Here is a 14422-nt window from a genome sequence, read left to right as displayed (position 1 = left end):
GATGGATGGATGGATGATAGATGGATAGATGATTGGATGGATGATGGATGGATGATAGATGGATGGATGATAGATGAATTGATGATTGGATGGATGAACTGATGATTGGATGGATGGATAGATGAATGGATAGATGATAGATGGATGGATGATAGATTAACTGATGGATGGATGGATGGATGGATGATAGATGAATGGATGAATTGATGATTGGATGGATGGATGGATGATAGATGAATTGATGAATTGATGATTGGATGGATGGATGGATGATAGATGAATTGATGATTGGATGGATGGATGATGGATGATAGATGAATTGATGATTGGATGGATGGATAGATGGATGGATGGATGATTGGATGGATGGATAGATGGATGGATGGATGGATAGATGAATGGATGGATGATGGATGGATGATAGATGAATTGTTGATTGGATGGATGGATGGATGGATGGATGATAGATGAATTGATGATTGGATGGATGGATGGATGGATGATAGATGAATGGATGAACTGATGGATGGATGGATGGATGGATGATAGATGAATTGATGATTGGATGGATGGATGGATGGATGGATAGATGAATGGATGGATGATGGATGGATGATAGATCAATTGATGATTGGATGGATGGATGATAGATGAATTGATGATTGGATGGATGGATGGATGAATGGATGAACTGATGGATGGATGGATGGATGAACTGATGGATGGATGGATGGATGATAGATGAATTGATGATTGGATGGATGGATGGATGGATGATAGATGAATTGATGATTGGATGGATGGATGGATGGATGGATGGATGGATGATAGATGAATTGATGATTGGATGGATGGATGGATGATAGATGAATGGATGAACTGATGGATGGATGGATGGATGATAGATGAATTGATGATTGGATGGATGGATGGATGGATGGATGATAGATGAATGGATGAACTGATGGATGGATGGATGGATGGATAGAAGTGCAAACTGACAGAATAACATCAAAGCTCCATCTCAGTCATTCCAGCTTTGTCTGCAGGATTTCGTTAATTTGCAGAGAAAGCGGCTGCATTCATTCACTGTCTTTATTTTACCATTAACATCTCGTTCAGCCTTCCAGCTGGCTCTGTTAATTCAGCTCAATGACCAAAACTGTTGCGCCTGTGGTCAACATAATTATCATCTGGTGTGTTGGTTCCACAAAAACAGCCTGCTGAAGGTCCAAAAGACTCAAATGAGGCAGGAAAAGTCCCTTAAAGGCAACGATTAGACCTTAATTTGTGTTGTCGTTAACGTGTACTGTGAACAGCAGTATTTATGTCACTCAGCACAGAAACATGGGGGTTTCCTGGGGGGTTTGATGACACCAAAGTGTTACTTCACAGCTGTTAATAAATGTTTCTCAAAAATCTCAGGTTTTCAGTTTGGTATGTTGACAGACACTCTTGAGCCTCACTGGGTGTTGCTATGGAGATGACTCCATCCACAGAGTTGAATATTGAAGATTCAGGAACACCTCAACATCTCACGTCAGTGATTTGGATTCATCCCACGAAAACAAAGGAATTTGCTGGTCCGTGATTGGCTGTCTCGTACAGCAGTGCTTGTCTTACAGTATAAAGCTCTTATCTACAGACTCTTTAGCTTTCTAGCTGACTTCTTCTGTCCTCAGTCGGTGGTAAATGTGGAGTTTATTCATTAAAGAAGCTTAATTGAGACTGTGGAAGTAATTCTAGCAAAGACTGGGCGGGAACGTGGGAGGTTTGAGGAGGAAGGAGTTTAGGAGGACCAGAGGCCGAAGTCCCGCTGCCAGTCTGGAGTTCAGAAGTCCTGGATTATCGATGTGAATCAGATGATTGAGGGGAGAGAAATCAATGAGAGTTAGTTGTTGTCAGTTGTGGCGTCGGCTGGTTGCACATTGGTTTTTTTTGCCTTCTGATCCGTCTGTGGTGCTCTGAGCTCACCTGTCAGTCAAACTGTGGGATTTATTTCTCCGTTCAGCTCAAGTGGGTTCAATGTTCATGCCAACTTCCACAACGCTGCCTCTCCTTCATGCTGAATGTTCTACGCTTTAAACTAAAGATGACACCATGGTTCAGTCATACGAGTGGCGGAAATCAACGCTGATTATAATTATTCTAATTGATTAATCCTTTGAGTCGTTCATCAGGACATAATGTCAAACCACAGCTTTTCTCTACTATTGTAAATCAAATATGTTTGGATCCTGAGCTGTTTTCTGACATTTTATGAAAGATGAGGTATTATTTAAAGCATCAATATGAACAAACCAGCAGCTGCAAAATAAATAAGCCAAAAGGCTCGAAGCAGCACATTTCATCCAGTCAGCATTTCCATCCTCCAGTAATAATACACATTTTCAACCTGTGCATGAAAACACATGAGTGGAATTTAAAAAAAAAATGTTTTTAATGCTTGGCTCAGGTGGAAAAGTTGGCATCATGGAAAAAAGTATGAAAAGCTGGATTTTCTCAGCTTTGTCACATCCTGTTGGATAAACTTGCACAAAGGAAGTTGCTGGAAACACCCACTGGTTCACATTTTATTTTCACTAACTAGTCACAGAAAGGCTGCGCCCTGCAGGGGGCAGCTGAATTTGTGTCCATTGTGTTCATCTTATTTCACTTATATCTTTGACTGTCAGATGTTTAAAGATGCACACTGACTGAGCTGTTTCACATGACTTATATAGAAACGAGGCAGAGAGAAGCAAAGTGGATGATTCCTGATGTGAAAATGTCAGAGATTATTACTTCAGGGTCTAGTTTGGAGCTACGTAATGATTCTAATAAGTGAGAAGCACGATGACGAATGCCAAACATAAAGTGCTTTTATGATTTTTGTTCTGGGTTGGATTAAAAACATATAGCAGTTTGTTCAGACAGAAACTCCCACATTTAGGTGTCAGAGGAGCAATTATGAGGAAAGAAAAACTGCACAGAAGATTATGGGAGCACAAATGTGTTTTAGTGGAGATAAGTCATCCTTATCGGCCTCGCTGGGCCCATGGAGCTGTAACATACACCTTAAATAGCTTTTCTTCCTCAGAGGAACCGTGTGTGGATGTGATATCACTCATATGGAAACCGCTCTCCTTCCTTTGTTTCCTTTGTTGAGTCTAAAATATTTCTGAACTTGTCTTCAGATACATTCAGGAGTTAATTCCAACCTGCTCTCTATTAATTAATCTCTACTTAATCACATTTTCTGCAAACAGAGACAAAGCTGACCCGACCACTGCGCTCCTCTGCCTCTGGGGGGTCATATAGTTTAGAAATATTGAGGTCAAGTCTAAAGTTACCCCTCGGTTTTTTTTAATAATCACATTTTTTTAATTAATTGAACTGTTGATTGATTGTTGTATTTATTCTGGTGTAGTTTCCTAAATGCATCTATTTTAAATTCAAAGACTAAGCAGCACGACTCTGTTCCTGAGACATGTGCATCATTCTTTTAGATGAATTTGTGGATAAAAAAATCCTTTTTTAAAAAAATTGATTGTTTGCTACTGATGTTGGAAACAAAAAGTGGGTTTTGACAAATGTCTCGAAATGAAAGCTGGATGCAGAAGCTCTTTGACGTATCATCGTCTTAAACGGCTGACGTGTTCGTAAACAGCCGCGTGCTTCCACATCCAGCAGGCACCGAGCAACGTTAGCATTCATTCGCAGTTAGCATTCATTCACAGCCGTGTTCGCGTCCGCCTGATGAGTGGGAGCCCAGTAATCGCTCTCCAAGCAGCTCCTAGTTTAAAATATGGCTCATGAGCTGCTACATGTTCCACCCTCTTCACCGGCGGCTCTTTAGCCGTGTCTGTCTGCTGTTCGGTGCTGGGCAGGTAGTGCACAGTGAGGTTAGCAGGAAAGAGCTGCAGGGTTGAAGAGAGCAGTGAATGTGCTGTAAAGCCAAAACTATGAGCTGAAAGCAGCTAAAAAGCTCTGTATGGCTGCAGAGTCTGAGTAACTCTCTGTAGTGACCCATTTCAGCTGCAGCACGAACAGCAGCTGCTTTTGGCTTCAGGTGAATATTCAAATGATCATTTAAAGAAGAGCATCCGTGAATTTTCTTTTCCTTCCTGCTCACCTCCTCGTTCTGTGTCTGTTTCTGCGCTGTGGGTTTTCTCAGAGGATGCTCCTGCTTCACTCTTCCCTTTCTTCCCCTCCTGTTAAGTCGGGACACCTCACACTACCTCTCATCACTTGTGGGGGTGAATGTGTGTGCGCGTTAAGCACGCACGCCTGCACACATGCGTGCAGAGTGTCTTCGCAGGCCTTTCCCAGCCCCGTGTTGTGGTAAGCAGTTGTAGCCGTCCTTGAGCGTCTCTGACAACAAGATCAATGAGAGCCAGTGAATGTCGCCCAGGATGCCATTTCCGTTCTAACCGGAGACATAAAAGAGCCCCCAGGCTGCCGTGTTGGCCCAAACACCCCGCTGCTTACGGCTCTGCTTGTTTCCTCGTGAGACCCCGCAGGGAAATCACCTTTCAAATAGTGAGACACTCATCTTCTGTGAAATATATATGCAGCGTGAGGTAATGAAGAGGTGCATATGCGCAGTGGCATTTCCACTGCCGTCTGCAGACCTTCAGTACAAAGTGAAATGTCCTCCCTGGTGTCAGAGCTTTGATAGAGACGGATGGAGCCGTTGTGGCTGTAATAAGATAAAGGTATTGCGTGTTGACATTTCTGTTACGGCGCAAGAGTCACATCAGGCGAGCTCTCAGAAGCACACAATGAAAAAGAGACTCGGGAGATGCAGATTGTGCCTCGTTTTTATTCTCCTGTTTTACGCTCTGTCAACTGACAAACAGCATGCAGCTGGGAGTTACGGCTGGGGAGGCCGGCTCCATATGTGCTCACAAGCAACACTAATCACAGACGTCGCTCTACATCTTCTATATCCTGAATCTAAACAAGTGTTGTTTTCCTGTTGTCCTGAAACTCAGGTAACATTCTGGAAATCAGTGTCATTGTTCTTTAATGTGGGTCAAAATTTACAACGATAATATTTTCCGACGTGTCGTCTCAGAAAGGAGATTTTTACCAGCCTGAGAGGAACAGACATTAAATGATCAGTGATGAGGACGCAGTGATCAAAGCTGCCCTGTGTGTGTACATGTATGCGTACTAGAAGACAAGGAGTTTTGTGCTGTAACCTCTTCTTGGCCTGGCAGTTGACTTCCTGAGTCTCCACTGGTTGCCTGGCAACCAGGTGAGACCAAGGCTCCAGGAAGTCAGTGGCCCAACACAAAATCATGACAGCTCATGACTCTTTGAAAAAACAGGATATAATGTGTTAATTAGCTTGGACAGATGTTAGCTCTTTCCCTCTGCATCTAGTCGTTATGCTAAGCTAAGCTAACCTGACTCCTGGCTGTAGCATGAGAGTGGTATTGATCTTCGTATCGTAGAATTTTTCCCTAATTATCAAAGTTTTCCTTCAAAGCATTCCTCCGTGGACTTCAGCTTTTTACTGTACTGGTCAGTAGTTTTGGCTCTGGGAAGCATGCTGGACTGTATCTCATGTGACAAAACAGTCTCAGTTTCCTTAAGATCCATTTAAGGTGCTCGCTTGTGATGCCGCCTGAGCCCGCTCTATTGGCTGGTGAAAGCCTGAAACCTGCACGCTCAAATAGAGCATCCTGTGGCTCCAGCTTCATTCGTGTTGCCTGTTTTCCCTCCAAACATGTGGATTTGTTTTACGCTCATCAGGCTTGATGCAGTCTGGCTGAAGCGTCTTTGAACTCCAGCAGTGACAGTTGTCACAGAGGAAGACAGGAGACCGTCATCGTGATGTCATTAGTCCACATCGATAGCTCCGTTTTCGTTAGCTCCCTCCTGCGGCGATGGCCTCGGTCATATCGAATGTTTTTGTCCCTCAGACAGACTTTGAATGAAGGACTTGATGTGAATTTCTTTTCATATTCTGTGTTTCAGGTCTTGTGAAGCTGGGCATCCACTGTGTCACATGTCAGAAAGTTGCCATAAAGATTGTCAACAGAGAAAAGCTCAGCGAGTCCGTTCTTATGAAGGTAAGACAGCCGTTTGTAATCAGTATTTTACTGTTTGTCTATTTGCACATAACCTGTAAAGAACAGAAAGTCGATCACCAACTTCTGAAAAGGTCTTTTCCCCTCATTGTCAACAAATCTCAGAAAAGTGTAAAAACAGCGTGTTAGTCCGTCTCTCAATACTTCCTGTCTTTGTCTCTGAACTCCAAGCCGACTGGTTCTTACTGAAGACATAAACTTTACAAATATACAGTTAGATTTTTTAAAAAGGCTCAATAATTTCCTCAAACTGCTGCTGACTTTAGTTTGTAATCAGCCAAACAGGAGGAAATAGAGCTTCTGTTGGGACTATTTTCAGCGGCGTATTAATCCACAGTTGGTGCAGTAGTGAGTGTTTGTGGCAGCAGGACTGTGTGTGCGCGTGCGTGTGCGTGTGTGTGCGTGTGCGTGTGTGTGCGTGTGCGTGCGTGTGTGTGTGCGTGCGTGCGTGTGTGTGTGCGTGCGTGTGTGTGTGCGTGTGCGTGTGCGTGCGTGTGTGTGTGTGTGCGTGCGTGTGCGTGTGCGTGTGTGTGTGTGTGTGCGTGTGTGTGTGTGTTCATGGTGATGAAGGAACATGTCAGCAGAGCGACAGTGAGGCTCACTGATGTGTTTTAATGGAGCTCTATGACTCAGAGGAAGAAGATCTATCAGGCTGTGATTCACAGTATCTGTTAGTTGGTAGATGGTTTTGGTTTTTTAAAGGTATTTTAGAACATTAATCTTTAACTAAAACTCAGAAAACAGGTCATTTATTGTCCCTCTCTGGCTCCATGTGTTTATTTGATGTATTGTTCCTGTTCTGTGGGTCCAAACAATAGTCAGAGTGACGTCTCTTGCAGAATATTTCCAGGCGTTTGTTTGATGAAGAACATTTGTCAGTGGTTTTAGGATTTTGCACCTACGTTCAGAGACGGAAATAGAGTTTTAAGTTTCAGCCACTGGTTGAACACAGCTGAATGCACCAGTGGACGGTCTCCTGCTCTTTCATTATGACTGTCCCCTTGTCTCCGTCCGCCCACACCTTGAACAAACAGCTGGATGCTAAATCAGGCAGGATGAATCACACACGTCAGCTTCCAGGGAGGTTGACTCATGTTCAGCAGTCGAGGTACATCGTGGAGTGTGAGGAACACCTTTTCTCACTCTGCAGCAGTGGTTTTATTTCTGTTAACACCCAGAATGTGACTTTTTACTACTGCGCTTTATTCAGTGACGCTCGTAAGTACTAATACACAGTTATACAGATATTTCTTCGATGTGATGTTTTCCATGCTGAGAGAAGGAGAAATCACAGACAGAATTGAACAACCTCAGTCAAGAAAACCGAAACTATCTGCATGGTTCGACACAGTAAGAGCTAACGAGGAAGTATTTTGCACATCATTTGGGTGAAATTTAGGTTTTCCTTGCTGAAAACCCAAATACAAGCTTTAAAGTCAGAGCTGGGGGGACCTGCAGAATTGGTGAGGATTCTGTGGACCGGCCTCCACTTTCACATTATGTTTGATGCACATTGATCTGTGCAGCTTTAAACATCCACATGAACAGACTCAGCAGTTTATAGAGGAGTAGAGTAACTGCAGTTAACACATGTTCTACTGAATGCAAACTGAGAGAGAAAGCTCACAAAACCTCACCAAGTCATTTTCCCACAAACGCCACTTTCCAGCAAAGCAGCGCTCTGCGGCGGCGTCTGATCGAAGCCTCATTTCCTGGACTGTGTCATAGCATCTGCAAGGCATCGTGAGCCTCAGAGTGCTGGTTTAACAGGCTCCATTGTCATTCATCCTAATGAGCAGAGTGAGTGAGGAGCACACCTCTCTCCTCACTTAATGCTGGCGGCTAATTGGTTGTTAACGCTGATGTTGCCGTGGACGCACAGTATCTGAGCCAAGAAGGGCGTTTGTCAGTTTCAAGGCTGTGAAAGATCTCAGCGACACCGACGGATCAGAGAGGCCAGCTTGTTGCTGATTGGTTATTTAAATGATGACTGATGATAAATGATTGAATGAGGCTCAGCTCGGCTTGAGCCGTAGCGGTTTGGTCCATTATTTTGACTTGGGTTTCATCAGTAATAACAAGCATTGTTCTCGACAATCAAGAGGGTCAAGAAACACAAGCAGTCAGACAGACTGGAAGCAAAACTCAGAAGTTTGAGAGCTGAAGAAATGACCATCAGGGTCATTTTTCTGGTGAGGAAATCGGGATGGCGCCTGCATGTTTAACGCCTTCGCCTCACTGTTTGCAATGCTGTCAACTTTTTAGGATTTTATCAGTGAAATTGTAGCGTCATGACAACACAACACACTGGTGTATAATCAGCCTGTTGTGTTTCTAATTAGATCTGAATGGAGGAGATGAAGGCAGCAGATGCTCCTGTTTGCCTCTCGGCTCTCTCGTTTCGGATCTCCGTTTTCATTCGTCTGCCGACGTTGCTGCGTTCGATGCCAGCCGTTCCCTCCTCCGTCTGTCTCGGGGGTTGCCCCGGCAGCTTCCTCTAATCTTTCCCGCCCAGGTCTTATTTTAGAAGATGCTGAGGCTCCGTCGTCATGGCAACAGGCAGCGGCTGGCCTGAGTTATGACCTTGTTGTTCTCACACAATGAAGCCTAACCAGCCACCCAAAAATGTGTAGAAGTAGAAAACACAAAGCGGCGAGGATTTGAGTAGCATGTTTAAAACATGATGCTCGCTCCCCCCGCTTCAGATGGCATTTTGACGAGAACCCATTTTGTCCCATTTTGTTTGACATTTTGGGAGTGCTGCAGGTTCACTTTTTTCTCTTCCTTTCTTCTCTTTTTCGCTGCTTTTAACCTGAACTTTGTGTCGAGTTGGATGTATTCTTTTGAGGTTTTGCATATGAATGTATCGTCTGTTCACAATACAAGACACATTTACATTTCCCTTGTTCATTGTGAGACATGGAACATTTTAAAGGAATAACCCAAATCATTTCTTCATCGCTGACTGATACAGTTTATATACAACTCTCTACGCTTTTCTGTACTGAACTGTCATAAAGACAGCCTGTGTTTGTTCACATGCCTAAAATAACTTCTGAGCCTCAGAACTTTGTTCTCATGAGGTCAGGGTGCACGGATGCATGACACATGAACGGGCAACCATACGGTAACTATGGAGACTGTCCTCCCAAGAATGGCGACAGCATTAGTTCTTTCAATAAAGGCCCCAAAAAGCTGTAAGAATTCTGGCTTTTGTCCATCAGGATCAACTTAGGAGCCAAAACTATGATGCTATGATCAGGAAAGGTTTAGGTTTGTTGGTACTAGTGCATATTTTCTGATTTAATTTGCAGGACTTGTTACTAACACATTCAGGATTAGACAGCTCAGGAATTATGGCACACACTGCACACACATCCATATTTCCAGTTTCCTTCCAGCAGTCGATGTTCCTTCGGCTTTGATCCGGTCTTTCTCAATCCCTTTGACTGGACCGTAGTCTCATATTAGCTTCCATGTCATGTGTGTTATGTGTTTCATGTAAACACACGTATGAAATAAGTAATGGAAAGGTTTCTATTTATTTATAAAGGCCTCAATGATAACATGCCATCATTCGTCTCTTCCTTATCAAACTGGTCCCATTGTCATAATTTGATCCACTCCAGCTGATCTTGCTTCACAACACACATTAAAATTTAACACAGTTGAAGGATCCGGTCAATTTAAAACCACCATTACAAACGGCTCCGCTCCTGAACTGCGTTAAAATGTGTTTGCTTGTTTTGTTTTCTCCTTAATTATTCTTTAGTGTATTTATTCTGTTTTAACTTTCACTGGAAACGAGGCCATGCCCTCAATGAGTCTTTGAGATTTAAATAGGTTGAATGAAAAACGAAACAAACAATATTTGCATATTTATAGCTTGTGGATTTTCAGCGGAGCACAGGAGAAGATGTCATCTTCATCATTTTTAATTAGATCATTTCATTATTTTGTGGACAAACCATATCAGACTCAAAGCAGAGTATCTTTACGTGTTTTAAACAGATATTTAAGTGGTTTTTGTGCCTCAACCAAACCTTAACAGTAGAACTGACAGATCAGGAAACATCATCATCATTATAAGCCCAGATTTCCCCTGATGGTCAGACCAGCACATTGTTGGTGGCTGGAGACTTCATGGCTGGTCGCCGGCGTGCCTTCAGTGTGTGTGTGTGGGGTTGTGTGTGTGATTGAAGCACTACACAAATGCATCCATTAAACGCAGCCTGCAGAAACTGAAACGTCAAACTGAAAATCTGAAGGAGCAGAACGTCACGAACTGTTTGACTGACAATGTGGAGATAAAATAAACCCTGCAGGTTATCGTTTGAGATCTCAGCCGCTCGCCGTGCTGCAGGCGCTCGCTGCAGCCGTCCACCATCACGTGTGTCATCACCGCTTACTGATTCTGTCTCCACTGCACACGTCCCTCTGCGCTCTCTGCCTTTTTCATGTGCTAATATGGACGTTATTATTATCATTATTATGCGAACATGTAATTGTGCGTCCGGCCTTGTTCAAGCTTCCTGCAGCATATCTGCCGTCTGTGTGTGCGCATACGTGTGTGTTTGATTCCTGGTGAGATGAGCAGCCTGACATTTACAATACTACTTCAGAGATCAGCACCTTACACAGGCGTCACCTCTCCTGGCACCCAGATGTCAAACCTGGCATTTACAGCACAGTTTCACTGCAGCTAATGGAGAGTCTCATTAGAGGATCCACAGGTGGAGGATCCTGAGCTGCTAGCATTGGCGGCTAGCAGACCGAGGAAAGCTACAGCTCAGTCAAAGAGGCCAGGAGTGGAGGAAGGACAGTTCACACACTGAAGGTTAACATCTCTCAAGACAGATCTTTACTGTGAACAACAGCTACACGTTACAGAACCCCAGTGTGCTACTTGTTGTTGGGCTGTAATATAATAATATATATAATATAATGAAATTGTTCTTGCTAGCACGTTTGCAGTCAGTTGCCTTTTTACGCTCTACAGACTCAGAGCAGCATATTGTCCCATCACAGTCGTGTTTGATGAAGCCAAGTCCACAAGTCACTCTCTCTTCGCTCTGTTTTTGGTCTCCACCACCTCTTCAGCTCCTAAATGCTCCACTTGGTTCACCGGCGAGTCTTTTCCTGCGTCTGTCTGCCGTTGGCTGCTGAGCAGGTCGTTTAGATTGGCTTTGTCAGAGCTTGTTCGATGAAAACAGCTGCTGCTGGAAACCCTGAGACCGGAAAGGAAATCTATAAGCAGAAAGAGCTAAAAGACAGAAGGACGTAAACAGTCATCATCAACTTCACTGTAATGTCACAAATCAATGAATATGTAGAAATCTCTTGATTTCATTTAAACTCCGCTCTCATGTTTTCTAATTAATCCCAATTAAAACTATTTAAACAATAAATCTTGAATGTCAAGATTTGGAAATCTATCCTGGTGCTTCAGTCCTGAGAGAAGTCCTGTGTGGTAACCATGAAAGAACAGGATTCAGTGGAGGCAGCTTATGAAAGGAAGAAGACTAAGTATGCAGATTTAAAGACAGAATCTGAGCAGAGGGGATGGAAGACCAGGGTCTGTCCGGTTGAAGTGGGGTGTAGAGGTTTTGTTGCAGGGTCAGCTGTTTCACTGTTGAGGGAGCTGGGAGTGCATGGGCAAAATTTAAGGAAGACAGTGAGGGAGATGTCAGATGAGGCTGCTAGGTCTAGTCAGTGGATATGGATCAGGAGAAATAATAGTAGTTGGGGGGTGAAATAGGGACGGTGAGGGGGGGGGGCAGAGGACATGCATGCCTAACCCGGCAAGAGAAGAGGTTAAAGTCTGAACAAGACACCTCTCCTCTGCTCTGCTTTCCCCGCCCCATCTTCTCGCTCTGCCAATAGGAAGAGAACCAGGAAGTTTAGATAAGGTGGGGGTGTGGCCAGCTAGAGTCTCTCTTTGGGACCATGCGGCCTGTTCAGGTGAGTTTGCGTGGTAAGATACAGAGTTGGCTTGTTTTTTTATCTTTTTGGTTGTTTTCCTGTTTTGTTTGCTTCTTGAAGGAAATGTTAGGGTTTGTTTTCCTGCTCTGTTTGCTTTTAGAAGGAAATGGTAGGGTTTGCTGCTTCTTGAAGGAAATGTTAGAAGAGGCTGTTAAATCTAGTCTGTGGTTTAGGCCTCCACCTCCAGCACCCTCTAAATTTTCCACCCCCTACCCGAACAAGGGTCTGTATCCAATCCCTACTTCCATCTTTTGACTCTACCTCTTTATTTTCTATCCCCTACCCGAACCAGGGTTTGTATTCCCACCCCGCTTTTTCTTGGTGCAGTTGGTGAGAGGCAGGGGTAGATGATGGTAGTGTGGCAATCGGCAGTTACATGTGGCATCTAGGCCTGTGGTAGCATTGTAGCAGCTAACAATAGCTAAAGCGGTGAGAGTATGATAGTATCTTAGCAGTTAGTATTGGTAGCTAGCAATTAACATTAACAGTATAGGTGAATCTAGCTTTATTGTCTTCTTCTGTTCCTCTTAGCAGGTAGCAGTTAGCACGTAACATTAGCTAAATGGTAGCATCGGAACTGTATTGTCTTCTTCTGTTCTTCCTAGCGGTTAGCATTAGCATTAGCAATAGTTAAATGGTAGCATCGGTACTGGCCACTTCCTGGAGCATCTCTGGGTCAGTTGAACGTGGCGGTGCTGTTTGGATTGTGTAGGAGCAGTGTGAACTGGCACTAGGGGGGGTGACTCTGGGACGCCGGAGTTCACTGCCTAACCTCCTGGAGGTGTAGTGGGACTAAGTAGGCGAAACACTGTTGAAGGGAGGTTTCCACCTGATGACCCCCAGAGACGTGTTAGGAATCACTGCTCTTTGGCAGGTATAGAGGCAGATTAGAGCTCCAAGGTTCTTCACTGAGAATGAATCCTCTTTTTGAGCACAAGTATCTTGTGTTTAAATTAACTGTCGGTGTGTGTGTGTGTGTCGGTGTGTGTGTGTGTATGTGTCGGTGTGTATGTGTCGGTGTGTGTGTGTGTCGGTGTGTATGTGACGGTGTGTGTGTGTGTGTGTGTGTGTGTGTGTGTGTCGGTGTGTATGTGTCTGTGTGTGTGTGTATGTGTTGGTGTGTGTGTGTGTGTGTGTGTGTGTGTGTGTGTTGGTGTGTGTGTGTGTGTATGTGTCGGTGTATGTGTTGGTGTGTGTGTGTGTGTGTGTGTGTGTGTGTGTGTGTGTGTGTGTGTGTGTGTCGGTGTGTCTGTGTGTATGTGTCGGTGTGTGTGTGTGTATGCGTCGGTGTGTGTATGTGTTGGTGTGTGTGTGTGTGTGTGTGTGTGTGTATGTGTCGGTGTGTGTGTGTGTGTATGTGTCGGTGTGTATGTGTCGGTGTGTGTGTGTGTGTCGGTGTGTGTGTGTGTGTGTGTCGGTGTGTATGTGTCGGTGTGTGTGTGTGTGTGTGTGTGTGTCGGTGTGTGTGTGTGTATGTGTATGTGTCGGTGTGTGTGTGTATGTGTCGTGTGTCTGTGTGTATGTGTCGGTGTGTGTGTGCGATTTAATCTCTTTTTCCAGTTGAAGTGCAGTGATTGTGTGTCTGAGCTGCTCAGAGGTCGACGCCGACCCTCTCATGCCTGATCGGACTCATTTCATCTCCTCAACGACTGGCTGGTTGTGTTAATGGTGTCAATACTGACTTAACTGTGTTGATTCTACTCAGTGCTTCTACTGCACGCAGTGTGTGTGTGTGTGTGTGTGTGTGTGTGTGTGTGTGTGTGTGTGTGTGTGTGTGTGTGTGTGCGCGCGCTCTATAATGGAAGAACAGGCCCTCAGTGTGTCTGCTGATTATGGTCTGTGATAGCAGCATGTTTGATCCTTGATGATAGAACAATCAGCTGTGGCATCAGGAGCAGCTGCTCCTCACAGCTTTAGCTTCTCTTTAGGAGAAAATAAAAATCACACTTCAATCACCTGAAAACCAAAATAGACATTAAATGAGTTTTTTTCCTGAGTGTCAGCCTGGAGGATCATAATAAAACAGTTTTCTCATTTATTGAATCATCTCACAATTTAACATTGCAGTTCATGTTTTGTGATGATGAATTGGAAATCAAGTCCAGCCCTCAGAGAGGCAACAGGAACTCCTGATTGGCCGGAGCTACTGTTGCCTCTGGGAGGGATGTCAATCCTAAAGATCTGAAAGGCCAAACTCCACTAAAATATGGTCCCTGAAGCCCTTTCTGCTGCTCGTGGTGCTTGATTTGGGAGCATCATGATAACAACTGAAGACAAACTGCTGTTGTGATGCGTTGGTACGACTGATAGACACGATGGCCAAAACTACGAATATAAAACCTGTTGTTATGTAAATTATT

The 14422-nt window shown here is 44.1% G+C and overlaps 1 protein-coding gene across 1 annotated transcript in view; it reads left to right on the top strand.

Moving 5' to 3' along the window:
- The window catches only part of LOC121607413 (serine/threonine-protein kinase BRSK2-like), a 115347-nt gene that overhangs the window by 51987 nt on the left and 48938 nt on the right, over positions 1-14422 (top strand). Inside the window, exon 2 of the mRNA XM_041938194.1 lies at positions 5968-6062. Coding sequence (XP_041794128.1) covers positions 5968-6062 — 95 coding nt within the window. The remainder of the gene's footprint in view (positions 1-5967; positions 6063-14422) is intronic.

This window comes from Chelmon rostratus, chromosome 1 (assembly GCF_017976325.1).
Source record: "Chelmon rostratus isolate fCheRos1 chromosome 1, fCheRos1.pri, whole genome shotgun sequence".
NCBI classification, from domain to species: Eukaryota; Metazoa; Chordata; class Actinopteri; order Chaetodontiformes; family Chaetodontidae; genus Chelmon; species Chelmon rostratus.
The sequence above is the reverse complement of the archived record's forward strand: the minus strand, read 5'-3'. Positions and strand labels throughout refer to the sequence as shown.